Consider the following 27,159-nt stretch of genomic DNA (forward strand, 5'->3'; position numbering starts at 1 on the left):
TTCAGTAATCGTTGGTGGCAGTGTACATAAATTATGCCATGTCATTTTATCCAGATTGATATGAACTTGCCATCAGAATTGATTTGTAGATTTACAAGTGCAAGTTTACATAGTAAAAATTATGAGGGAAATAGGCCTACTCCAAATTTGAGAGCTTTGGACATTATCAACGGATAGATGACAAAGATGAAATTGAGAGAAAAACTTACAGTTCTAGTTGGGAACATCAATGTGTCTTGACAGATGTAAAACATAACCTTCATCAAATTTTGCATTTTGCATGTAGTCTGATATTGATAAAAGTGTCATGTTCATATATTCACCGAATGTTGTTAAGTCTTAATTTTGTCAGAGTATGAGGCAGCTTGTCATTCTTAGGCAGGTGTCTTAATCCATTGAGGAAGAGTTCCAAGTATACTCAGGCAGGTGTCTATGGGAAATGTTTGTTGTGGCAAAATCAGTCCATCCTTAACGGGTTAATGTAGTTAGGTATAACAGGTGAGAGACTGGCTTTGAGGAAGCTGACATTTCATTTTTTCTCCACTGCTGTGATATAAATGCTGAAGTACTGTACGAGCTGAAATTTTCGCGGTGGTATTATTTTCGCGAATTTCGCGAATCGCCTTTGAACCGCGAAAATAACAACACGCAAAAATAACAACGTGCGAACAGATAAGCACAGTTAGACCTCGCAACCGTGAAATTAACAACACGTGAAAATGTTCTCCTAGTAGCAATTCGCGAAAATATCTGTACGCAAAAATTTCAGCTCGTACAGTAAGAGATCTTAAAGGGGAATACTACCCAATTATAATATATGCAGATTGAGTAACTATAGCAATATTAGCATAACATATCAGTGAAGTTCTAGGAAAATCAGGCAATCTGTTCAAAAATTATGAATTTTCATAATTTTGATGCCGCCATTTCTCGATGAGATGACTACAACCATTTGTGATGTCAATTGCAGGACAACGATATAGAGAAAAATATAAAGAGAATCCAACATATTCTAATTTTCTAGCATAATGAAAGAGCACCTAACATACCCCTTCCAGAAAGCAGGGGGAATATTATCCTTAATATATGTCAAAAACAGGTTGAGGAAAAGTAAAGCAGGGGGAACATTATCCTCAATATAATATGTCAGAAACAGGTTGAGGAAAAGTGCACTTTTCATAAAACATGAAGTTGTTTGGAATTCTGTTTATACTTTCTTCACATCAATGTCCTGCAGCGACACCACAAATTGTTTTAGTCTATTCATCCAGTGATTGCAGCACCAAAACTGTGAAAATTTGTAAATGTAGAAGAAATTGACTGACTTTCCTCGAACTGAAAGGCATAATTTACCATTTGCAGATGAAACAAAAACCCAGCATTAGTGCTTCAAAATAGTTCTAAAATGTGAATTAGGGATAGAAACAACCAATGTAAAAATTTGAACCAATATAATCAATGTTGAATATTGTTAAATATACAAAATGTGAACAATGATTATAATAAAAAATGTTTCCAGACTAAACCATCCACAGTTATGGTTAAATGAGAAAAAAAAGTGTTATCTCCTTATATCTTAGGCTTTGCTGCAAAAATTTTATGTGGTAGGATGTTTTATTATACAACTGGCCTACACATATGCATCAAAAGTGATATCTTGGACTTTTTTAAAATCACTGCTCCCAAAGGTAAACAGGACCTTTAACTGATGTACTCTGCTTATATTGCTACATTAACTCAATCCACACAATACTGTAAAACAAGGAATGTTCACATGCATTTCAATTTCGTGAATTTCGCGAGAGCCAAGATTTGCGAAATTAAAATGCATGTGAAACTTCTTGTCTACACTATGAACTGAATGTTAGAGGCAACTCGCGAAAATTTCCTGCCACGTAAAAGGCCATCGGCTCCAATTCGCAAAAATATTGTGTTTTACAGTATCATATTTGGGTATCGCTCGTCTTTAACTGTGATGATGGGCCAAAAAGTATTGTGTCCAAACAGCAAGCTTTCAAAGTCAAAGTTCAGGCTGTGCTAGGACACAGGTGGTGTACATCCTCTGTGATACCTCCTAGAGCTTGACATGACTCAAGTCAAGTAGAGGGCTGCTAATTGGTGTTTGGAGCCTGATATCTGTCTCATTCTTTGGTTCCATGCTGATCAGACAAGAGAGATATGGTGGTATACCCTTGTTGGGGGAGGTAGCTAGATCCCTTCTTTGCTACCCACCAGAGAATGGACTTATGACAAGGAGTTATTATGCCATCATCTTTTATTGACGCTATTTTATCGTTCTTCCGAGAAACTGAGATAAATCAACGGAAAGTCTTGATATGTGGAAACTCAGGTTGGTTTATAGTTCCCATGGCTCTGTTTGCACAGGATAAAGTTTTTTTTTTTTTCCTTTTTTTCTTTCTTTCTTTCTTTCTTTCTTTCTTTCCTTCCTTCTTTGTTTTGTGATTGTTACTATTCTTTCCAGAGGTGTAAATTTAAAACTTTTAAAGGTGTAACTTCCAAACTCTGATCTAATGACTGCTATTGGTATAACGGTTGCTTTTGTGTTACCATGCAGTCACCATATTGGACAGATGAATGCACACACAAAGCAATATGGATCAAGTAGAACAGGAATAACTAATAGATTCACATTCTTTAACCTAAAAGAGATCCAAATGTTTGTTTCAATCCCAAAGGTCTGTGAAGACCCATTTGGTTTGAAATTACTGTAACTTATGTCTGCCATAACTGGGGGGGGGGGGGGGGGGGGCTTCCAAATTAGGAAGAAAAGATGATTCAGCGGAGAATGAAGTGAGTCAGGTGCATTGCAATGTCAGTGCATAAATCAACTATTGTTAGGCATACTAAAGCCCCCCAGTTACGGCTGAAATAGACATTAACATACAAGACAGCACTCAAACTGAAGAGGTCTGTAAGTGGCAAGGAAAAGATGCAATTATTATCATTATAAGGGGCGGATCCTGGGATTCCATAAAGGGGAGGCGCCTTTGCAAAATTAAAGGGGGCACACATGCCCCCCTCCCCACCCCATTTTTTCTTTTTATTTCTCTTGTTTTCTGCTCACTGTGCCCTCTCTGGATCCGCCACTGATTATTATTATTCAGTATTCAGGGTAGCCCCATCAGTGGTGTATACTCTGTTATTCTTGGGGTCCTGCAACAAAATTACAAAGTACAACATTGAATTCAAAATTCACAAAGTAGCAAATCAAGGACATCCTGTTATACATCACATTATAAAAACAATATCAATGCTGTGTGTAAAATGCAAAATAAAGTCTTCAATGATAATGATACACAAATTCTTATTATTTGAAATAGGATGATACCCTTTACATAATATAGGGTATCAAAGTGACCCAAATCTACCCCAAGTGAGATATGTATGCTCTAACAATATTGTTTGAAGGGAGGTGGCATTTCAGACTTCAGCAGGGAGCTGATTCCAAGGACATGAAGCATAGTGTGAGAAGTAGACATGGCTGTGTAGCTTTTTTTTTTTTTTTGGTGTAAAGTTAATCCAGTATAAGATATGACAAGAAGTGAGATAGACTCTATCCCTCTCCCATCCATCACAGAAGTAATCATACACTTGGGTTTGCCTGACATATAGTTAATGCAGAGTGAATTAATTTTGCTCATACTTCCATGGTTTCTCACTAAACATGAGGATAAAATTAGGTATACATTTCATTTTTTTTCTCTCTCTCCAAAATATACCATGCAACTAAATCTGTCTGTGTAAGAGTCCCTTTCAAAATTCAGTGGGTAACATGATATCATACTTAACTCATTCAATTTCTCATTCTTCCTTCTATTCCTTTCTTCATCTCTTGTTCTCTGAATCTCCCCCATCAAACATTTCTCCTTCAGTCCCCACCAAGTTCTCAATGTGAATAAATATTTGGCAGGTGACCCCAGGCAGCTCATCAAATACGGGCAGCCAGTGTCACACTTCTGGCCAAATAATCACTCCCTAACATATACAACAGCACACTGCCGGTGAGAATAGAGACCAGCCATTATATGCCGCTGCGTGGTAGTAATTACAAAATGGTGAAAAAAGAGGAGAAAGAATATGAAAATAGAGACAAAAATATCATATTTCATCTCTGAGGTTTAAAGATGCATTGTACGTTTCAAACTCGGGAGGGTTCGTATTCTGTTTCCAAATTATGAATAGTTGCACGACATGTGATTCAAAGTGTTCTACTGTGATCCTGCCTTTAAAGGAGTGGTATATTTTTGGTTGAGATGGGGGATTCAGATTTTAACTTTTTGCAAGATATTTAGAAACCACTAGTGAAATATTAAAAAACGTACAATTCTAAGAGGTATTCAAAGTTTATTTGATGAAAACCGGTTTTGAAATGGCTGAGATATCCATAAACAAAGAGGTCCTAATAGAAGGTGGAGCCCACCTTTACTTTACTTTGTTTTTGGATGTCTCATTCATTTCAAAACTGATTTTCATCAAATAAACGTAATGCCTCTTAGAATTGTATGCCCTTTGATATTTCATAGGGGGTTTCTAATTATACCGCAAAGAATTGAAATCAGAATTTCCCATCTCAACCAAAACTATACCATCCCTTTAATGTGAGAGATTTCTGCTTTCAGCGAAAGTTCATTTGATACTTTCAGAGATATCAGGGTGTGTAGATTCACCTTAACCAGTAAGACAAATCAGAGAAGAGGGAAAACGGGAGGAGGGGGAGGAACACCATGAAAGATAAAGGAATCCCTGAAGAGTGATTTCGTTTCTTTCATTGATTTTATCTACTTCCTCAGTTCTTATGCTATTTAGTGAGGATTATGAATATTTTGCAACAGTTAAGACCAATCCATAATTTTTTGATAGATGAAAATGTGCTGGCGGAGGAGTCATGCCAATATATTGCTTATCCCTGGCTAGTCAGATTAGAAGATCTTTAGAAAAGTATAGAATACACTAGCAGCACCCGTGGAAATCCACGGGTCTGAGAGGTTTATTTTTTTTTTCTCATAGATACGATTTTGCACATTTTTATTGATGAAATAAAAAAAAAATCTCATTCGTTCGTTACGTGTGCTCGATCTCTTCTACCCATGACCACCACGACCCCCATCACACACACACACATTTCCATTCCCGCAGAACAACAACAACAACAACAACAAAAAACAAAACAAACAAAAAACAAAACAAAACCCCAAAACAAACATTCAGGGAAAAATTACCAAAAACGCTTCTGAGATTCTCCGGAAGTTCTGCCCACAGATTCTTCCCGTCGGAATGGGGAGATACTATTGACACTATATGACTTTGATATTAATTATACCCCCTGCTCTTGCATCCATGCAGGCACCTGAGGGAATCCATGGCTGGTCTCAAGGCCTAGCATTTTTTTTTTTGCTTTCATTCCTATTTCTTTTCCCACGTTATGAGAGAAAAATATAATATTTTTGATCGTCTTCAATTGCTCCCTCCTTTTTGTTTTTAATCACCAAAACTTGGTTCGAAAGATCATAGAACCATCCGTTTATCTGCTTCAGACTAAACATCATCATTATTATTATATTATTTTTCTTATTAGGCCCCAATTGTTATATTTCTATTATAATTATTATTGTTATTTGGGGAGGGGGGATCATAGTCATTAGGTTTTATAAGTATTAGGCACCCGTGGGAATCCTCGGGTCTCAGGATTTCGTATTTTTCCTTTAATATTTCTTGAACCACGTTATGAGAGAAGAAATACACAGAGAATATTGTCGTCTTCATTTGCTCCCTCATTTCTGTTTTCATAATCAAAACTTGGTTTGATGGATCTAGAACCATCCGTTTATCTCATTGATACTGGTCATTGTTTTTATTATCATAATAATCAGCATTATTATTATTATTATTATTATTATTATTATTATTATTATTATTATTATTATTATTATTATTATTATTATTATTATTTTGTGAGAGGGGAGAGTCATTCGATTTTATTATTATTTTATATTATTCATTTACATGGGGATGAATCAAGGAAATTAAGGAAAAAAGTTCATCGGTCAAGGATAGTGAATATCTTTTTTTTTTCCGTCATGTCAAGGTTATACTCTACGACTGATAGACGTTTCAAATAGCTTCATTATCATTGCTATTTCATTTTAAACATCAAAACAATCCAGTACCTGTTTGTGTCTCTTCCGCCCAATCTTAAGTTATGGATCATAGCACTCCCTCCCCATTCATTTGCATTGGCCTATTTCAGTGTATTAATGTTATTGTTATTATCATTATTATTATTACTAACATTATTATCATTATTTAGGGGAGAGGAGAGAGTAGAGTCATAATATAGGGATGATCAACCAAGGGAGGCGGAAATGTTAATTGTTAAGAATTGTAAAAATCTGTTTCCCCCATTTTTCTGCTCTTGATAAAAGGCTTTTCTGGAGACAGTCCTGCGCAAACTGTCCCAAACTGCTTCACTGCACTAACATACGTAATCTTGTGCTGAGTAGGACTACTTGTGTTTTTGTTACTATTGTGCTAAGAGAAATAAAATATTTTCGTTTTCATTTGCTCTCCTCTTTTTGTTTTTATCACCAAACCTTGGTTTGATAGATCATAGAACCACCAGTTTATCTGCTTCAGACTGTACATTTTTATTATCATTATTATCATAATCATTAATGTCCTTCTTCTGCTTCAGACTGTACATTATCATCATTATTATCATCATTATTGTTATTATCAGAATTATAACTATCACTATTATTATCATTATTATTATTATTATATTATCATTATAATCATCATTGTTATATTTTGGGAGGGGGAGATCATAGTCATTAGGTTTAATAAGTGTCACCCGTGGGAATCCATGAGTCTCAGGGCCTCGTATTTTTTCTTTCATATTTCTTTTCCCACGTGATGGGAGAAAGAAGAATATTTTTGTCGTCATTTGCTCCCTCTTTTTTATTTTTATCACCAAAACTTGGTTTGATGCACCATAGAACCACACATTTGATGTCCACTTGTAACTTCAAAAATTGGCGGTCAGCAAAGCGAGGGTTTCCCCCGCGTCCGCTCGTCTCATGAATATTCATGTTTACAGCAGCCATGTAGTAAATGAATGAACAGCGGCGCGTGTACTCTGATATGGAAGGGTACGATCGGCAAGGACAATTTTATATTTAGCCGTCCTGAACAGTCTGAGCACAATGATACCCGACTTGAGAGTAAACTAAATGACGTACCTGAGCTGCATAGTATCCTGCAGTTGTGCAAAATACAATAAAATAACAGCATTCGTTGTTTTCATTTGGGCACGCCAATGGCGAACGTCGCTGTACGTAAATGCCCTTGTACTAACAATGACCACGCCGTGTATTGTACCATAATGAGTGTCCATATCACGCGCACGCAAATAGTGTTTCGTGTAACCATCGTCAATACATACACAGGCGCTGGCCACACACAGCTGGCATACCGTACCCGAGAGTACATTGTGTGCGTGCGTGCGCGTCCGCCGGAATATGACAGAGATTTCGCTGCACGCCATCATCTTTTTGACTTTAGTATCCCCACTGTCTCTGCAAGCTAAAAGATGGACGATCGAGAAAGGCAAGAGTCCAGCGCAGGATCGGTGAATATTAAAACGCTCGGCTCTGACGTCACGCACAAAAATGCATTATGCATCTATCTAATTAATTTCTCTTTGTCGTCCTCGACGTCGATTGTATGCTTGAAATCACAATGAAAGAAAAATACACTGATTTTCACACATTCATGTTTAAGATGAAATTCTGATTCAAGCGAAATGAAGAAACTAGTATGGATAATACCACAGATCATAACCCTCTGAGGAGGAAGACAGTAGGAAAATGTGTCTGAGAAGAAGATGAGAAAAGAATATGAGAAAGAAAGGCGGAGGACTGACAGAGAGGAAGAAACTGTTAGGGAGAAGGTAGAAATTAGGAGTGGTTTGGGAGAGTGAAGTGAAATGGGATGGAAGTGTTAATGGTGTAGACTATTTAAGGGAAAAAGGGGAGAGAAACTTTATTTGTCAGAGTATTGGTTGCAGTCGGCAGCTGAGATGAATAAACAGCATGACAGCTGAGTCAATTGACAGAATGGAGCTTGAGAAGTTTCCCCCTGCACAGCAGACCTGTTCACACTTACAAAGGATTTTTTTTACTGCCAGACTGTGATGTGGTCAAAGAGAAACAATCATATGTTCACACAGTCAGCATGTGATGTGCAGCTCAGTGAAGAAAGCATGCACAACATTTCCAAGTCTACCACGTACAGCTACACCATAAACTTATCATGTACCTCTACAGCCTGTTTGGTATGTGTTCACATTGCTTTTAAAGGAAACACAAAACTGAGAGGCGGTTATTTTACAGATTATTTTTTATATATATGTGTACATATTTATAGATAATCTCATTCAATTTCGTTGGCGATTTAGTTCAAGCAAAGATAGTTGTGATCATGTTGTTTTTCTTTTTCTCATGGATGTAAAGGTATAGATTTCTTTATAGGAGCTTTCTACTTGAAATCCTGATTTATATTTCTTCATACATCTGAACATATCATCAGGACAGGAGGGACCTTAATGAGAGTTGTAACAAATTTCATAGCCATCCTGTAGAAATATTACAACACTCTTGCAAACATATAAACAAATCTTGGTCGTATGCAACTAATATGGAAGGAAATAAAGAGAAGTGTCATACATTTCATACAGTGTAAATGACTTTGGAAATTCTGGGTTTTTCAGCATGTTCAAAAAAAAGAGGACAAAACACAAACAGAACAGTGTTCTTCAGTCGACCTCATTTTTTTTTTCCTCTCCCTGCATGCAAGAGGTACTTTTCCAGAGGTAACTTTTTCACATTGCGGGGAAATAATATATCGGATCAGAAACCAGTGGGAAATCAATTCTCAGCCCCATCAACCAGTCGTAAGGAAACCTGGATGTTCTGGTTACTTTGCGCAATAATGAGACCACTGGAGGAATCATTCAGAGGCCATATGAGTGCTGCATTATAGGAAAACAGGGCCAGGGCACATCCAATCTCTGTTCGGAGTAAAATATTTAGGTCGGGTTGATGTGGACGCATTCTGGAGGACTCCTGTCTGTGCATCACAGTCGACTGCTTGTTGTGTTAAGGGGAAATTTGTGAGCAAACTGTCACCGGTTGCAAATTGGCAAATTTGCTGCTGCATCATGGAGTTGGGATTGGATGAGAATGATGTGGGTTTGGGTTTTTGTTGAGGTCTTAACAGGTGATACATTTGCTGCGCTGCAAAGTGGCTGAAGAATGTGGAGCAATTGGAAAGTAATGAGGTGCAGAATTGACTTCAATCCTTAGTCTCAGTTAGTGTGCCCAGGGAGAGAGGGAGTATTGGACTCTTGTAGAGATAAAGTTCATATATCCCTTTTGCAACCTTGAAAAGTAGATTCCTTTCATAAGCTGGTATAGTGTAGAGGTTGGTAATTCAGACCTTTCCTCAAAATGATAAAACTTGAAACATCTTTATGATGGCGGGGAAAAAAATACTGCAGAATTCCAGTAAATTTATTCGGACCTTGAAAAAAAAAAATCCAACTGTTATTCTTGATACAAAAGGGGAGCATATTCTAGAATGACATGTGGTTATTTGTTCATTTCTTTCTAAAAATCCCCAGCGTGTATTAGCGTAATATTTCATACACAATGTTGGGAGACAGTATTCTTCAACCATGCAAAATTTTATGACATTAGCAAAAGGAATATAAGACCTTTAAAGATTGGCTGTGCAGAGGATGCCTTCCTCACAGACTCAGCTACACGAGAGAAAGTGATATCTTGATGAGGTAAACAGAGACTGGTAAAGCATCTGACCAAGGTATGCTGGTCTGGTATGGCAAGACTAAAGTTTGATGGGTGTGTCATTGTTTATTAATCATGAGAGATAATGTCACTTTAAAAGCAGGTTGAGTTAGGGGGACTCTGAGGTCGTATCATGTGTTAGGGTGTCCCTCAATGAAGTTATTTTCTCGTCATCACATGAAAACTGTTGTCGAGGAGATACTAAAGGAAAGTGCAGTGTCATTTAATCAAAAACAAAGTTTCATGTTTTCAGAATGACCATCATTTTCAAGTATAATTAACATTGATGACAAAATGTAGAATATCAGATGATCCACAAGTAAAAATACTGACTTACAGAGCATATCTCCCCCAGCAAGAAGTGTGCAAAATTTATGAGAAATATTTATCTGATGGTGTGTGTCAATCAAATTCATAATTTTGTAAGTTGATGTGCTACTATCACTATCTCATGGAAATTACTTCATGGCTTAAAAACTCTCAAAGCAAAATGTGTTGGATCATCTAGGCCTTTCAAGTATGAATACTACATAACCAGGGCTGTCAAGTCTTCCTTGATTCTACAACAAGTGTCCTAAAAAATTTTTAAATATTTTTATATCCTAACAAGAGGACAGAAATATCTTTCCAATATGGGAATTAATTTTGAAATGCAAGTGTCTACTTTTGGACATCTCCCTGATTTTGTTGTGGGAATGCTCTGGCAGCTATGGATCACCGTCACTTTGTCTTTTCCAACTTACCGGTAGCACATCCATATGAGAAGAGCATGATATGGTATCCTCAGTTACTAGAAGTTAGGAGCAATGTGAACAGGGTCACCATCCTGGTACTTGGCATTCATATCAGTGGCCAGTCCAGGCCTGTCAATGTTTGTCCCCAATTTCACAGCTCCTTCTGTGAGGCGCATTCACCAAAAATACAAACATTTTATCCGTGCAAATAACACTTTTCAAGCCCTGATGTATTTGCGTTTCTTGAAACCAGAGAATCCTACCTGTGTTTACCATCCAATAATCCTTGTCGGCTTTTCTTCTTTCGCTTATTATTCTTTTTTTCTTTTTTCCCTTGCTGTGATAAAGGAGACTGGTAGAATGCATGAAGAATGGATTCATTTTGAGAAGCACAAAAATGAGAAAATTTTGAATCTTGCAAAGGGGCTCTTTCCCACCCATCTGTTGTGAACTCATGGAAAGAATTGTACTCTGAGTTTATTCATAGTGGAATTTGACACCACAGTGCTTGATGATAGGCAGATATTTTATGGGAGAGAAAAAAAAAATAATAACCTAGCAATGTCAGTTTGGCTGGACTACTTCACATCTGATTTTTCATTTCATGTCCAATTTACCTTGATTGTTTGTTTTGTTCTGATTTCTTTTACAGCTAGTGAAACAACGAACACAGTGTCATCAATGTAAGTACAGCAGTTTTCCATATATGAAACTTTTGTGAGGTTTAAAATGGCTATGTGCATGCTCAATTTCTAATTTCATTTATTCTGTTAGGACAGATATATTCAAAATTTTTGTGTTATCATTGTATCGTCATATAACTCTGCTCTGTGTTGAATTCTGAACCGCATACTTGTACTTTATACCCAGTCTGTTTCAGGGTGATTGTATTTTTGCAAATTGAGCAAATGGACTGATGTTTGGGAAATTAACAACAGGCCAAAATATATGGCACATTCAGTAATCAAAAAGTCTTCAATGATTTCATCAACCCATAATTAGTGCTGGCCTTTACAGAGACTCCAACCCAAAGCACCTTCTGATCTGGAGATTCTCCCGCCTGAAACCCCTAGCAAACGGGAAACTCCAACTTGATGTGTGCGAAGCGCGAAATTCCTAGGGTTCTAGATGCTCTCTTGTGCTATCTAAGGCTTATTTTTTCAACATACGATAGAAATAAGTAAGAAATCCCTTCCAATGGGAGACAAAGAGCCAGGGCGGGAGAAATTAAATCTCAAACGGGAGAACGGGAGATTTTGCAAAAATGGGTTTTCGGCGTGAGATCTCCCGTCGAAAACGGGAGAGTTGGAGTCTCTGCCTTTATTCTTCACAACTATGTTTAGGTTTCAAGTGCTCATGTCATAAATATGGGATACTGAACAAAAACATACATATGCTTGCATGTCCAGATGATATCAAATCTGCCTTCTAGTTAATTTTAATATTACATGATGAATGAAGCATAGCAATATGAACTAGACTTGAATTATCATACCCGCATTTACAATCTAGATTGCTATCAAAGTCTTGTTAATTTCCATTGTTCAATGACTCTGCAGTCCGTCCCAGGGCTACTGCCAGAAGTACGGAGGCATGACGTGCTCAAACTTCATCGCCAACCACTCCATCTACGTGACGGACTTCCTGGAGCAGCGAGACATCGAGGAGCAGCTAACACAGGCCTTCGTGCTCATCGCCCATCACCTGACCAAGTCATGCCGGGAGTACGCCATCCCATCCCTCTGCTTCTTCGCCTTCCCGTTCTGCGACGAGACGAGTCCGGAGCCACGCAGTCGGGAGCTCTGCCGCGACGAGTGCGAGATCCTGGAGCAGGACATCTGCAAGGAGGAGTACCAGATCGCCAAGGAGTACCCGAGGGTCATCCTCCCGGACTGCTCCAGGCTGCCGCCGGTGGGGTCCAACGCCAGTGCCAACTGTAACCGGGTGGGGCTGTCTAATGTGGAGGCCATCACTGGTAAGTACTGGGGAACTGATTCTAGACAGATTGGGATAGAATGTGATGGAGGGTGATACCGTTCATCTGAAATGGATAAAAGAATGGGAGAGTTCTTGTCATTAGTGTAGATGTGGAGTATGAGATTCACAGTCAGCTACAATTCTTTTAAATTAGTTTTGATGACTTTCAAATGAAGTTGGTGCCTTTGATGTGTTGAGTGATTGGCTGCCTTGTACCAGTAAGAAAATAAAAATAATCTAGCCTTTCTTCTGTAGGGGAAAGGTAAGTCTTAAATTACAGGACAGTGCCTTCATTTTAGTGTAAATGAGCTTCAATTCTGAAGACAGATGAATAGTACAGTGAAGTGATTATTTCATGTCTCATATCACTCCTAATTGTCACAATGTTACACTTTTTTTTTCCAGTGTTATGCATTGGTGTATCTAGTGAAATTTGTTCCACATTGTACCAAAAGCTTGTTGTTAAAGCTACTGTCCAAAAAAAAAATTGACAATTTCAAGCCTGATATACTGCATATGAGAATAGATTTCTTTTTTTTTTAAAGTGAAATGGTGCTGTACTCTTTTACAGTGTAAAATAAATACATTTGTAGGAGGATTTGTTCGGAAAAATTTACCAGAAAACACTCACTAACATTTTCCTTTTTCCTGCATTTAAGTCAGTGCTTATTTACATCAGTGTAGGACAATTTGTCAATCAGTTGCAAAAAAAAAGAAACAACAACTTGGAAGAATTTCATAAATTTGAATCATATTGACATGTCATTTAGAAATAAAAAATTTAGATGATACAGGAGATAGACTGAAAGTCACAAAGGAGAGCGCATGATGTATTAAGATTAATGTTTGATATGATTTGAGTGTCCCTGTTTACCAGAACCTTGTTGAAATTATGATAGGTAGAGATTGTTAGCTTATTAGTCACACTGACCCCAATCTGGTCTAGATTGGCACGGGGTCAGAGCCAGAGCAAACATTACCTACATGCTGACACTGATTACACTGAATGGGACTACCTGTTGCACACTCGACAAGCTTGTATATGCAAATTGGGGTAGAGAAGAAAGAGGGAAAAATCAGAGCTTGATATCAAATTTAAAGCTCAAAGGGTAGTCATTGTTTGGATCACCACCATTAATTTCCCATTAACAAGTCCACACTTGTGTTTGTCTTTCATTCAAGTTGTCCTACCTCCTATTTGCTCGCTGTAAATATCCCAGCTGTATATGGTAGCCTGTGCTTTTATAGTCATAAGGAGGTTTGACATTGACCTGTGTTCTCAGTAGATGTAAAGAGGACAAATTTTTTCCCTTGATTGATGGCAGGCCGAGGGCTTTTTTTTGTTCCGAAATTATGTCAACGACAATTAATCTCTCATTAGGGCCCGAAACAGATGTACGTTTCATAATTAGGCTGCAATAGGTTTGATGTTTGCTTTCTGTTAAGGAGCTGAAACTGTAGGCTACCCATCATTCTGAATAAGGATGAGTCTATATGATTTATCATAGCTGTGTTATCTGTGGCTATTATGCACAACCTTCTTTTTTGAAAGGTAGACATTTTTATTGATGATTTTATTTGCTATATTTCTTTTGTTTTCTTGGTCGGATTTACAAGCATGTTTATATGTGAATGATGGTATTTTATAGCCAGATCCAGATCAGGGTGGAGTGATATGGATTTTAATGACATTTTGAAGAGATTTGTTGTGTAGATGACTAACGTTTATTTGAAAAAATAATCTTTCCATTTTGTTTAACCTATTGTGGTGATGATGGCTTAAATCCAGGTTCCACTCATAGTGAATTTTGTGTGTGCCATAATGAGACAAACTTTGTTCTCAAAAGAAAAGGGTTTTGAGACAAGCAAGACTGCAGGACCCACTGAGTGACATTGGCCATCGTACCTGCTAACATACAGTGTACATACAAACACAAACAACGGACAAATAATTCTTATTCCATGTTAAGTTGGAGGTTATGCAAACTTGTACTTAGAATGAAGGAATTAACTAAAAAATCCAGTGCTCTAATCACTAGACATGGGTCTCAGTAGTGGCTTTGGGGAGAGCTCCAGTACAGAGCTTTGTTTTGCATTACAAACAAGTTTGAATGACTGTATAAAGCATATTTTTCATGAGGTTTTCATTTTCATGAATTTGTGAGTCCGATGCTAATCTTTCATATTAATTATCAATGTCTATTGTTACAGTTTGGCCTAGAAAAATTGCAAAGATATGCACATTATCCTCTTGTCGATCATAAGATAATAAGAATGTGGTAGTGAAGTGTTTTAGACTATCTTTCATCCTCAACTCATGTTGGCGCCATTCATGTTTTCATAAAACTTGAAAACTTATTTAAATGCAATCTGCTGTCTTACTTATTCTTTCATTTTAGTTTCATGTTTGTTATCTGTTTATATCTCTATGAATCTATCTTGCCCTTCATCTGTCCATCTATTTATCTTTGAATCAATCAATCAATCTATCTATCTATCTCTCTACAACCCTTCCCATGTGCTACACAGACTCACACTGCTACAATGGTACAGGAGAGGACTACAGAGGGCGTGTTAGTCGCAGCTCATCAGGGGCAGTGTGTCAGGCATGGGACAAACAGGAGGTGGGTAGAAACTGTTCCTGTGTTTACAATCACTGCGGTATTAACTGATACCAAACAAAATGACTCACTTGTCACTTTAATCAAGGTTATCTCTCCTCTATACATTATTAGGTTAGCATGATCATATACTGTAAAACACAACATTTTCGCGGCATGAAATTTTTGCAAATTGGAGCCAACAGCTTTTTTCGTGGCATAAAATTTTCGCGAGTTGCCTCTAACATTCAATACATATAATGTAGGAAAGAACTTTCGTGTGCATTTTGATTTCTCGAATCTTGGCTCTCGCGAGCGAAATTAAAATGCACACGAACATTCCTCGTTCTACGGTATTGCTCCTTTAGTTTTTTTTTAGGTGGGTGTTCATATAGTTCTGTGTGTGACTCCACTATATATCCTACAAATAAAGCCTGTATTAATTGCAGATTATATAAATTCTAATGAACCCTTGAGTGATTGTGTGTATCTATTTTTCCCTTGATTTCACTTCTTTTAATTTCATGCAGAGTTGCAGCATAGCAACATATGTATTCACTCTGAACATGGAGTCCCAGTGTGATTAGGATTTAAATTGTAACATATCTTGTATGATCAGTGATTGTTCTTCCAATTCACCACAAGACGTCCATGTTTTTCTCCTTCCTAGCCTCACAAGCACGCACTTTGGCCGTCACACTACCGAGAGCTGGCTGGAGGACACAACTTTTGCCGTAACCCTGGCAACGGCCACGACAAGCCCTGGTGCTTCACCATGAATCCAGAAATACGGGCCGAGAGATGTGACATACCAAAGTGCGGTGAGTAAGAGTGGCCATGTATTGACAGTAGAGGGCGCTAATTTACCATTTTTACATTAGTCTTTCAAAGCTGGCTATAAGTCCAGTGATATATATGTGTGAGAAAAAGTTAACAATCTTCATTTTAGTGGTTTTTTGAGTAGATTTTTCTCTCTGTTCTACATATCAATCAAAATCAATAACTTCATGCTACAGCAGTAGTTTACATAAAGGAAACACTCCTTTGTCCTTGTCTTTGTATTGAAGTGACTTGTACTGGGAGCAACTGTTCAATGGTTTTATTGAAGTCCGTGACCTTAAAACAGGGCAGGACATCGTAAATTGATGAAAATGTGGGTCAGAAGATATAGGGAAAGTGGCCTATGATTGAACAAACAGATTGCGACGAGAGACTCATTAAATACATTTGTCGTCATGAACCGAAATAGATGTCAGACGAGCTGTGTTCAGCCCGGACAAAGGGAGAGAGAAAGAAGTGAGTTACGAGTGTTTGGCTTGCCGCAGAACATACCAGAGTGTCTGTCTGTACTTCCATCAGGAATGGGTGAATTTGGGTGAGTCGAGGACGGGTTCGCGTCCTCGGGGAGGGATGAATTTATGGTCAATTAGAGCCGCTTAGTAGCTACAGACTGGAAAAACTTGAACTTTGGATCTGGAGTGAGGATCCCGGAGGCTGGAAAGCATCTACTGGCGTTGTTTGTGTTGCCAAGAGAGAGAGAAGAGAACTCTCATTCCGGTATTTAGTTTTCATGGAAGCAGCAGGGAGAGATTCTGAGACAGACTTCTTTGTCTGGAAGAAAATTGATAGTACATTACTTCTCCTTTCTCTTTTCTCTCAAGAACTTTGAAAAATATTGAAAATGTCATGTCTTATACTTCCCTTGTTTTGTAGCTTATGTCACAGTGTAATGATGATGGAGATTCTTTTCTCTCTCACACACACAAAAGAATCACTACAGAGCTGATTTCTGAAGTACTACTGTGAAATTGGACGTTTTTGTGGTGAAGAAACTTTTTTCATGAAAAGAAAAGCACACAAATTATTCAACTTCTTAGTAAAAGCATGCAAAATTCATCTTACGTGGCTGAGAGTGAAAAATTTATTCTTGTGAGAGTTTCCACTTTTACAGTATTTATGGGGAAATCAATATTTTAAGCTTCAGATTTTTTTTTTTGAAGTGACAGGTTAAGAAGAATTATTTCATGATGACATATGTGTATGTGTTCACATTCTACAGAGCAAAGAGGTTGTTCTGTCAGTTTCTTGCAGTTCAGACAGTTTTATATTATTGCATTGCTGGTACGTACAATTCATATTTTGTTGTGAGACACAGTCTTTTCACATTAATTCATATTGAGACAAATTTCTTATCAAAAGCTCCATGGGCAGTACAATTTAATCCTACTTCATCTTTTAATCAGTGAATCAATGGCATGACTTGCTTCCTAAATCATTCATTTTCTGTCCAAAATATGGAGCACAATGTTTAAGATTGCTGCTTTGGGGTTCTAGAAGAGTTTATTGAAACAGAACATAGTATGTAATCAGCAATTTTGGCTTCATAATTTGTTTCTTTATCAGAATTTGGAAAACTAAATGGCATTTTGCTCAGAGGTGTGAGTCTGCTCAATCACATTACAACTGCAAAATATAGACACAGATTAGATGAAAGTGATCAGTAAATAAAAGGTAAATACAGTGATGATCAGCTAGTCTATAGTCATGCTTTGACGCATTGCTGCTTTATAGATTGATATTAAAGCAGCGAAGGGTGCTTGGAGATAGGAATATGTCATGAATGCGTGGCATTTATGAAAACACCGGAGGAAGTCTTACCTCAAATCACATGGTCTTTTCTGGATGATCTGTAAATTGGCATTCAGCCAAAGGAAGATGGTCATGTGATTGGTCAGGTGATGAGGGTGTCCCAAGAGCAGATCTATTTAAAGAGGGATATGTCTATCCATTTATTTATTATCAAATATACCTACTTTATGAGGATTCTGGGACCCCTTCTTGTACAGGAGGGAGAGTTTTTAGCAGCCAAGGTCAAGCCTGGTATGGCAAAATAATGTTCAGGCAAGGAGTAGAAAGGGACAAAGGACATACATGTACATATGTAGGTACTCTCAAATATTTGGTCCAGGGCCAGCCAAAGAGCCTTCCGCCTCCTGAGAATAGCGAATAGAATCCCACGGGACTGGGGGAGAGATTTCAGGCATGGTGAAGTCTGCTTGGGTAGTGTGCCATATCTGATGGCAAGACTGATAGCTTTCCTAAGGGAGGGGTCAAATGACAGCATGGCTTGTGATTAACGAGGGCTTCTGATTGGATACATCATCAGGGGGTCATGGGATGGGTCAAGTTCAAAAGGTCGGATGTCACAGAGCTTTCCAATTATCTTACTGCCGAAAACCAAAAAGGGAGATTTCAGGGGGTTGCATTTAACATGCCAGTCATAGAAACTTGTGATGATATCAGAATAACATTGGGATTACTTGTTATTAAAAAGTTAAGTGTACAGTTGTTGGCAAAATAGAAGGTCACTTTTCAATTTAATATTCTAGTACCGATTTAGGTATGAGGTTTCAGTTGCCACATCTTGAAATAAACAAATATACCAAGAAATCTTACATGACTTGCTTGAAAGTTCTCCAAGGCAGAAATGGTTGTTGAAGAAATTTGTTCGTTTTCTGTCATGTGTTAAATACCTGGTGACGCTTTGGAATGTATCTGGTGTAAAACTTGAAGCCTCAAGAAGATGTGTTTCTTCCTGAGGAAAATCAAGTGTATACTGGTATCTATAGTATTCACTGCTGGAATGTTCCACTTCTTTCAATACAGTCATTTAATTCATAAGGTTTATGTTTGCTAGGCAATGCTTTTGGTCTTTAGGATTTCTGTGGATGGATTGTGCAGATTTGCACTGTAAGGAAGGAAGCGATGATACATTCCCTTGCAAATCAACACTCCATCTCCAAAGAACTGCAAGGAACCAGTACATCTGCTTGAGTTTTGTAGACGTAGACTTATGTGAAATGCTATGACTAAGATTTTTAATGTGATGCAACCTTTGACCAAGATGTACAGTTGTATAAGATCAATCGCAAATATTGTAGTTGAAATCAAAATCTGATAAGAGGGCTCTGAATTTTTTGGATGGAACATGTAATATGATAGGGATGAGAGATCTTTTGATAATCCAAACCTGCCCTAGTTACCTCACATCTCCTGTTTATTTGTGATGGGAATCAAAACATTGCAAATACAATGTAGTGAAAAGCATTTCTTGTATGTGTTGTTTCTTGCACTCGTGTCAGATGGCAGTAAGTTCTGCAGACCTTGTGAATACCACAGTTAAGGAAATACCTCAGCGGTCGAGTTCCAGAGGATTGGCTGATATCCCATCATCCGATCTCTGGTTTCCTCCCGGTAACCATGGAGACGGACTACATCCCATCCTAAATCTCTTCTCTCCAACATCTGTCTCCTCCCCGTCCCCATCAGTGCATTGGTCCTAAAGAAGACAGACCTTGAAGTCTCACCAAACCAAATTTGATACCATGTGTCATGGCATCATTGCAGACACCAGAGAATCCCATTGTACTCCTAACACCAAAAGAGGAACATGACCTGGTTTTCATCAGGAGAACAAGGAGACTAAGAAGCATGTCGTCTGTGACGTATCACGTTACTCTTGGCGTCTGATGCTGAAATGTAGAAGGGCTGATTGTTTTCTCTGAAAGCTTTTGTCGTATCAAATGCTGCAACATGGAAACTGCTCATTTTAGCTGCAGATATCTGATTTTACTGCCTCTTGTTGTGGCAAGACTGGGCTGACGTTATCTGCATCTCACTGAGATGCGATATTTTCATCACTACTTTAGTCTTCATCTTTGTACCAGCGTGAGATGAATGATAGATATCAGTGAAGCAGTCTTAACATTATATCTTTGCTTCAGCTGGTGATTGGGAATAATGACAGCAGTGGGAGGGTAATGTTTTCCACTGTTTTGAGTATGTTGCTTTTAATTTTGACATCAGTACTTGTTTCAATATGTTGTAATCCAATAGCCAACCCACATATTGTTTATGCTCTCTCTCTCTCTCTCTTTCTATCTATCTATCTATCTATGGGCAAGTCCAAGATAATGTCCCCTCAGATGCTCAAAATTCATCTTGATTTTATCAAAAAGTTATTGATATCATCTTGTAGCCAAAGAGTTAAATCATATGTTTCCAGCAAAGAAAATATTGAATTATGCAAATTTATGCAAGAAATATGGCCTTGATTTGCATAAATCAAAAACAAACCTTACGTATGGGACAAATTATAAATATTCATCTAAAATCAGTTGAATTTGTCCTTGACCTAGTTCCTTTATGGACATGACCCCTGTATGAGTTAGTATAATCTGCAATTGGTAAGACAAGGTCAGCACATTAATTATGCAAATTATGCACTTTCCCAGAACATAGTGTCCCATACGTAAGGATTTGAGTATGTTTTTTTAAGTTTTTTCTGAAGATTTGTAACATTGACCAATCATACTTTAGGAAGTTCTAATTTATTCATTTCAACTCCAGATTAGCAAAACTAAATGAGGAAATTTAATTAGTCCTTCATCTTATAACTAATTAAAGTTTGCTTACGTATGGGACAAATGCCTTACGTATGGGACATTACATGCAAAGTGAATGGGAAAACCGCCTTTTGACATGGATGCTATATGTCCTTACATTTGTTTGGTTAATGGTTATCTTTGCACCTACTCTGAAGAATATGTCTATATATCTGCCTCTCCTACTCAGATGACCTCAGGGAGAGTGTAAGAACAGCATTATTGAGTCATTCTATGATTAAGAAAGGAAAATAAAGAATATTCATTTATACTTGTAATTTCTTATTTTCATTACAGGCTGTGCAGCTGGTCTTGAATTAACATTCCCCGTTAACATTTTGATATTGGACATTTTCTTAATTCAGTTATCATTTTCAACTTTACCTCTCTACAAAATGACTTTGTCCAAGAATGGGATTCTCTGAGTGTCATTTTAGGTGCAGTACACTGTTCAGCATGTACCACAGGTTGTACAGCCTCAAAAGCGAAATCAAAACAATTGTGCTTATGGCGCGCATCAATGACAACATTATAGGTCTTACTGAAAAGAAAAATCACTTAAGGTGTGAGCAGGTAACTTTGTCATTACTTGAGTTGATAGCAAAGGAAAAACCCTATGAGAGTACACTTGTACTTTTTATTTTGATATGATTGTTAATATTTCAACTGTTCACCCTCAGAATATGTCATGACTTATCAAGGTCATGAACATGATTTCTGAAAATCCTGTAAAATGAAGACTATAGTTTACATTTGCTATAAACCACAATATCAATACTGGTTCTGTGGTTGGAGTGCTAAAAACACAAATTACACAAACAAATAGGAAATTCAATTTTCTTTTCTATTTTGTGTTTGAAGAGACAGATGTGCTCTGAGACACCTTCATCAACTCATACTTACTTTGTACCCCACATCTACACAATTATCAACATACACTGCAATCTGGTAGTGTATGATCAAATGAGGTTATTAGAATTTATTCAAAATTGTAATTTGCAGATCAGTGAGTTACTTAAGTGTTTCAAATTTAGATTTGAATGTGCAAATGATAATCTTTCCTGTATCACTACACAAGCATGTATGTATGTACAAAGTAGCACAAATTTTGTCGTCTTTGGTTTCATAGACACGAAGCCAAGCAATTTGAAAAAAAAAAAACAGAAACAGCATTGGTACATACATTCTTCTATCTCCTTAAAATCTAAAACTTTCATTAAAATTTGATTGATATTGCAGTTCAGCTAAAATTCACATGGCAAAACATGATTACAGAGCAAAATGAAGTACTCTTGTTGTTGTGTTTTGTGCTGCATTTCAAACAATTATAAAGCTTTATAAAAACTTAGACAACTTGCAAGGTAAGCCTAGAGCTACTGAAAGTACCCACTTCAAACTGTATCTGCAAATACATTGTACATGACATTTGATTCTAAAGTTGAAATTATCAAGACTACAAATTAGTTATTGTACATGTACATGTATGCTATATCAAGGTCACAAGCTAGAATTTGCTCATTTTTTTTTTCATTTGATGAAAAAATATTGACTAGAGTAATTACAAATGGGCTAGAAATAGAGTGTCAGTATACTATATCTGCATGTGTAGACATCATGAGGACAGTGTTAATGCATGACGGAATCCAAACTAAGACATTTAATTGTAAATTGGTAATTACTTTTATTTGTTTTATTTTAGCTTTTGCTGGGTACCTGAACCGGGAAAGTACCCACTTAGAAGTCTATTTCATTTGTTACATGTTGTAGCATGATTTGTGGAACTGAATATGACACTATGGGGAAATTTAAAGTCATTCCCATGAATGCATTTGTGCACTAAAGACAAATGTCCCATACGTAAGTTGAGCCATGTCCCATACGTAAGGTGTACTTTCGTTAATTAAACCAACTTCATGAAAATATGCTTTATTCTTTTGCAGTGAAACTTTGCTGAAAGATACTTCAGTATTGTACCTTTCTTCACTTCCAAACAGAACTTGATCAGTAAGGTACTTTCAGAGAATTTTCAGTTCAAACTTTATTTTGAAAAATCCAGTTTTTCTCTGGTCCCATACGTAAGTTGGCATATTTTTCTTAATAAAATAATCAACCCAAGGTCAAATGACACCAAACTTAAACACAATATTCTTCTCAAGGATACCAGTCCTCCTGATGATAAACAATAAAATCCAAGTGCTCCTTCATTACTTTTCAGAGGTTTGAAATCTCTGAATGTCCCATACGTAAGGTGCGCGATATCTTGGACTTGCCCCTATCTATCTATCTATCTATCTATCTATCTATCTTTCTATCTATCTATCTATCTATCTATCTATCTATCTATCTATCTATCTATCTATCTATCCATCTATTTACATTCATTCCATTCCTCAATAGAAAGTGTCCAGTTTATGTGACTCACAACACTGTAGCTGCTAGTCTTGCATACAGCACATCTTGTCTTTATGTCATAAATTTTCACATATTTTTGTGGTAAGTGCTGTATTTTTTTCTGAAGAATAGGATGGTGTTCAAATGATTCTGTCCATTTAGTGTCTACAAAAAAAAGGTTATTTTTAATAGTTAAATCCATGAATCTGTTATGTTTTGATGTAATGGATTTTTTTTTCTTACCCCCGACTTTTCTTCTTTTTGTGCAGATGAACTGAATGGGATTGGAGTGGTTAGTAAGCCCACAGTACTTTACATCATAGTCCCAGCAGTAACTGTGATTGTTGTCATCCTGCTGATTTGTGGCTGTGTGTGTATATGCTGGCGTCAGACCAAGTCTCAGCGATACGGCAGGGTGGCTGGCCGGGCCAGACCTTGTGAGATGGAGGCATTACAACAAAAGTCTCAGGTTAGTCTCGGTCAGGACTTGTTCATTGTCTTCTTCATGATCCAATAAGCAGAAATTTGGAAACCATTACGATGGATGTTTTCAAGGGATGAAGATTTATCCTTAGTAGCACCACATTCATTTTTGACAACTAGAATATATGATACAAGGCTCATGTTGCGTTTGTAATGATCTTGAGCTAGAATATCTTTGAGTATTGAATTTGTTTGTATTGGTTTAAAAAAAATCCTGTGAAGACAAAAAAATAAAGATTAAAGGGAACTTCAGGGTCATGATATGATGCCAAAGCATCAGATTAAATGTAATACCACTCATCTCTTTCAAAAAAATGGGAAATATTTGGAAGCAGTTAGCTGCAAAGATATGAATGATTATCTGTATTGTATTTACACTCGTGATGCTTCATGGTTTTTATGGTGTTTTGTGTCTCTCAGCAGATGAAAGAATTCCCTCTATCAACCATCAAGTTTACTGAGATCCTTGGGGAGGGGACATTTGGTAAGGTTTACCGAGGTGAACTCATGGGTCTCAACAACCAGTACAGCACCACGCCCATCATCATCAAGACCCTCAGTGAAAATGCCAACACAGCCCTCCAGAGTGACTACCAGCGCGAGACCAGTGTGATGGCATCCCTAACTCATCCCAACATCATCACACTGCTTGGTGTCTGTTTCAAGGAGAAGCCAAACTGCATGCTCTTTGAGTTCCTGCCTCACGGTGACCTCCATGAGTTCCTCGTCCGGCACTCGCCAAACTCCGACATCGGCTTCGGGAGCGGCGATGAGGACACGCAGTCATCGCTTGACGCGTCCGACTTTCTGAATATCGCCGTCCAGATTGTGTCTGGGATGGAGTATTTGTCAAGCAGGCACTTTGTGCATCGAGATCTAGCAGCCAGAAACTGTATGGTGGGTGATGGACTGCAGATAAAGATCACAGACTTTGGTCTCGCCAGGGACATCTACTCTGGGGATTATTACCGGATGCCTTCACAGGCCGTGCTCCCCATCCGATGGATGGCTCCGGAGGCCATCATGTTTGGTCGCTTCACAGTGGAGAGCGACATCTGGTCCTTTGGCGTGGTCTTATGGGAGATCTACTCGTACGGGTTGCAGCCGTTCTACGGCTACAATAACAATGAGGTGATCGAGATGATCCGTACGAGGCACATCCTTCCCTGCCCGAGTGGCTGTCCGCAGTACATCTACGCCCTCATGACGGAATGTTGGAGCGAGATCCCGGGCCGCAGACCGCCCTTCAAACTCATCTGCTCCCGCCTCCGGGCCCTGGACACTGTTCCCATGCACACGCAAAACGGAAACATTTACGGGAACCCGACGGCAAACTTTGGCCCCCAGTATGGCGGCCTGTACTCCCCAGCCCAGACACACTGCAGCTCAGAAGGCAAGAAGAGCCACAGTCAGAGCCACGGGTCGTCTGGGGGCAGTCGCCACTCCCAACCCAAGGGGCTCCTCCCAGATAAAGCCATGTCAGAGACTTCCAGCTCTTCACACCACACAAGATCAACCGGTGGAAAGGGGGAGAGAACAGAACAGACAGCCGTATAGTAACCCTCCTAGCCAAGTCTTCATTATATGCACTTGTAAAGAAATGTACTTGTCACAAACAGTAACTCATATTTCTATTCGCATGTCACTCGATATCTGCATCAACGTATCAGCCAGACATAGGGTGGCTTGATTCGTAAGTGTTATTTATTCTTCAGATGTTGATATAGAGGAATAATTGCCTTTCTGTTTGAGGTTATGTCATGTGAGTAACATGCTCTGCTTATAGAAAGAGTGTGACCTGAAAGGTGATTGAAGTATTTGCCAACAATTCATGTCAGTGTACAGCTCATCAAGTTTTATTCATTTTTTTGTAGTTTGACAAATAGAAATTTTACATTGTTTTCAGGAAGAGTTAGAAAAAAACAACAATAGATTGAAATCTGGATTTTAAATGATGCCAATGCAATGTGAGAGATGCTGAGTAGGAGGCTGTGTCCAGACAAATACTAAGTCACTTATCACTTATTGTCGAACACAAGCTGAGTAGCAAAGCATGGTTCAGAAAAATTGAAATGATAGCCTCATGTCCAGTCAGACGTTTTCTGAGATTAATATGTCATCTTTTTATGCTGAGATATACATTTAACCAAAGATATTTTCTTTCCCTTTTTAAGGCTGCTGTGTCAATTTATTTTTTGATGCTTACTCCGTCCTCATCATTTTTACACCTAATCTGTCCCCTAAGTAGTTGAGTTTTACCATGTAAGTCGCCATTGTTACTTGTGATTATAACCCTGAAGTTCTGATTCAAATGTGGTTCATAGATAGTGAGAGTGATCGAACCCTTATCCACTGTAGAGCCAGTTTACTTCATATGTCAAGTTTGTTTTTCATAAACATGCTGCCTGCACGAGACACATCTTGTTGGATTTCCTTCAGGTTGGTCACCAAAGATTACTGGCCTTTGTGTCGTAGACCCAGCGCCAATTAAATCATCTAATGTGTAGATGGCATGGTGATTCTACAACATGTCCAATATTCCCTAGCATATGTTCTTGTCATGTGGTAGTTAGCATAATGTGATGCTTGGCAGTTTGTGTCCACTGTCATAGATTTTTTTTTTTTTAACTTATCTTCCATTCTCAGTATGTATTCCTTATTAGGTGATGTGTCTTGCGTGATGGCCATATCAGGGATCACAATTCCTCGTTAGTGACAGAGTTCTAATCTTTACAGGAAAATGTGAGCTTTGTATAGTGAAGTCACTAGTTGTAGGACAGATGTGAATTCTCGCTTACAATTCACATTATCCTGCTCATGTGACACTTGCTTGTCTTGTGCAGGTCAAATGCAACTGCAGATTTTCAGTATGTTTTCACTTATACACAAAGATGATATATATGCTACATGTTGTCATCAATACACATGACCAAATGGAATGATGTGCTGTACGTAGGTTGTTTTCTCGGGAAAGGAAATGTGTGATTCATGTGCAAGAAAATGTTTTGTGAAGCATTGTACCCTAAGCTTGTTTCATTTGAAGAATTTGCAAATCTCTAGGAATCCCTGAGAGAAATAAATCAGAAAAACATTGACTTTATACCTCATCAGTAAATCCATTACACCATAGAAATGAAAAGCGGGAAAGAGAGACTTCTGAAGATTTGCTCCCACTTCAGTGGGAATGGATTCTTGGTCTTCATCTTTTGTTTTGTTTTGTTTTTTTTCATGTAAAAGCATTGACCATTTGAACAATACACATAACATGCATTCAGTCATTCAATTATTCAGGCATTCAATTATTTTAATGTATTTAGAGCATCAAAAGGTATTTCATGTCAAAAAATTTCAGTGCCAAAATCAATGAAGAGTAAATGCACCCAAATGGGAAAATTTAATCTTTAATCCTGTCATAAAATTGCTGTTTTAGGGTTGTTGTTGTTGTTGTTTTTGTTTTTTGCCTATTGCAAAGTTTTGAAGCACACACAGTTTAGGCTTACATATGTGGTGTCAGAATCTGGTAGTAGCCCGAAGATTTATGTAGATTCCTTACCGCTTACCTCACAAAACCCCAAGAGAATAACTTCAAGCATCACTGTAAATGCATGACAAATGCTTCACCAGTTCTACACTAAACTGAACTCCC

At 37.9% G+C, this 27,159-nt stretch overlaps 1 protein-coding gene across 1 annotated transcript in view; it reads left to right on the forward strand.

Moving 5' to 3' along the window:
• The window catches only part of LOC140237182 (inactive tyrosine-protein kinase transmembrane receptor ROR1-like), a 161,794-nt gene extending 135,914 nt beyond the window's left edge, over nt 1-25,880 (forward strand). The window contains exons 8-13 of the mRNA XM_072317123.1: nt 11,271-11,301; nt 12,178-12,593; nt 15,125-15,219; nt 15,866-16,016; nt 23,300-23,499; nt 23,934-25,880. Coding sequence (XP_072173224.1) covers nt 11,271-11,301; nt 12,178-12,593; nt 15,125-15,219; nt 15,866-16,016; nt 23,300-23,499; nt 23,934-25,070 — 2,030 coding nt within the window. The 3' untranslated portion in view covers nt 25,071-25,880. The remainder of the gene's footprint in view (nt 1-11,270; nt 11,302-12,177; nt 12,594-15,124; nt 15,220-15,865; nt 16,017-23,299; nt 23,500-23,933) is intronic.
• Nucleotides 25,881-27,159: the final 1,279 nt, after the last annotated feature.

This window comes from Diadema setosum, chromosome 13 (assembly GCF_964275005.1).
Source record: "Diadema setosum chromosome 13, eeDiaSeto1, whole genome shotgun sequence".
In the NCBI taxonomy this organism is placed as follows: domain Eukaryota; kingdom Metazoa; phylum Echinodermata; class Echinoidea; order Diadematoida; family Diadematidae; genus Diadema; species Diadema setosum.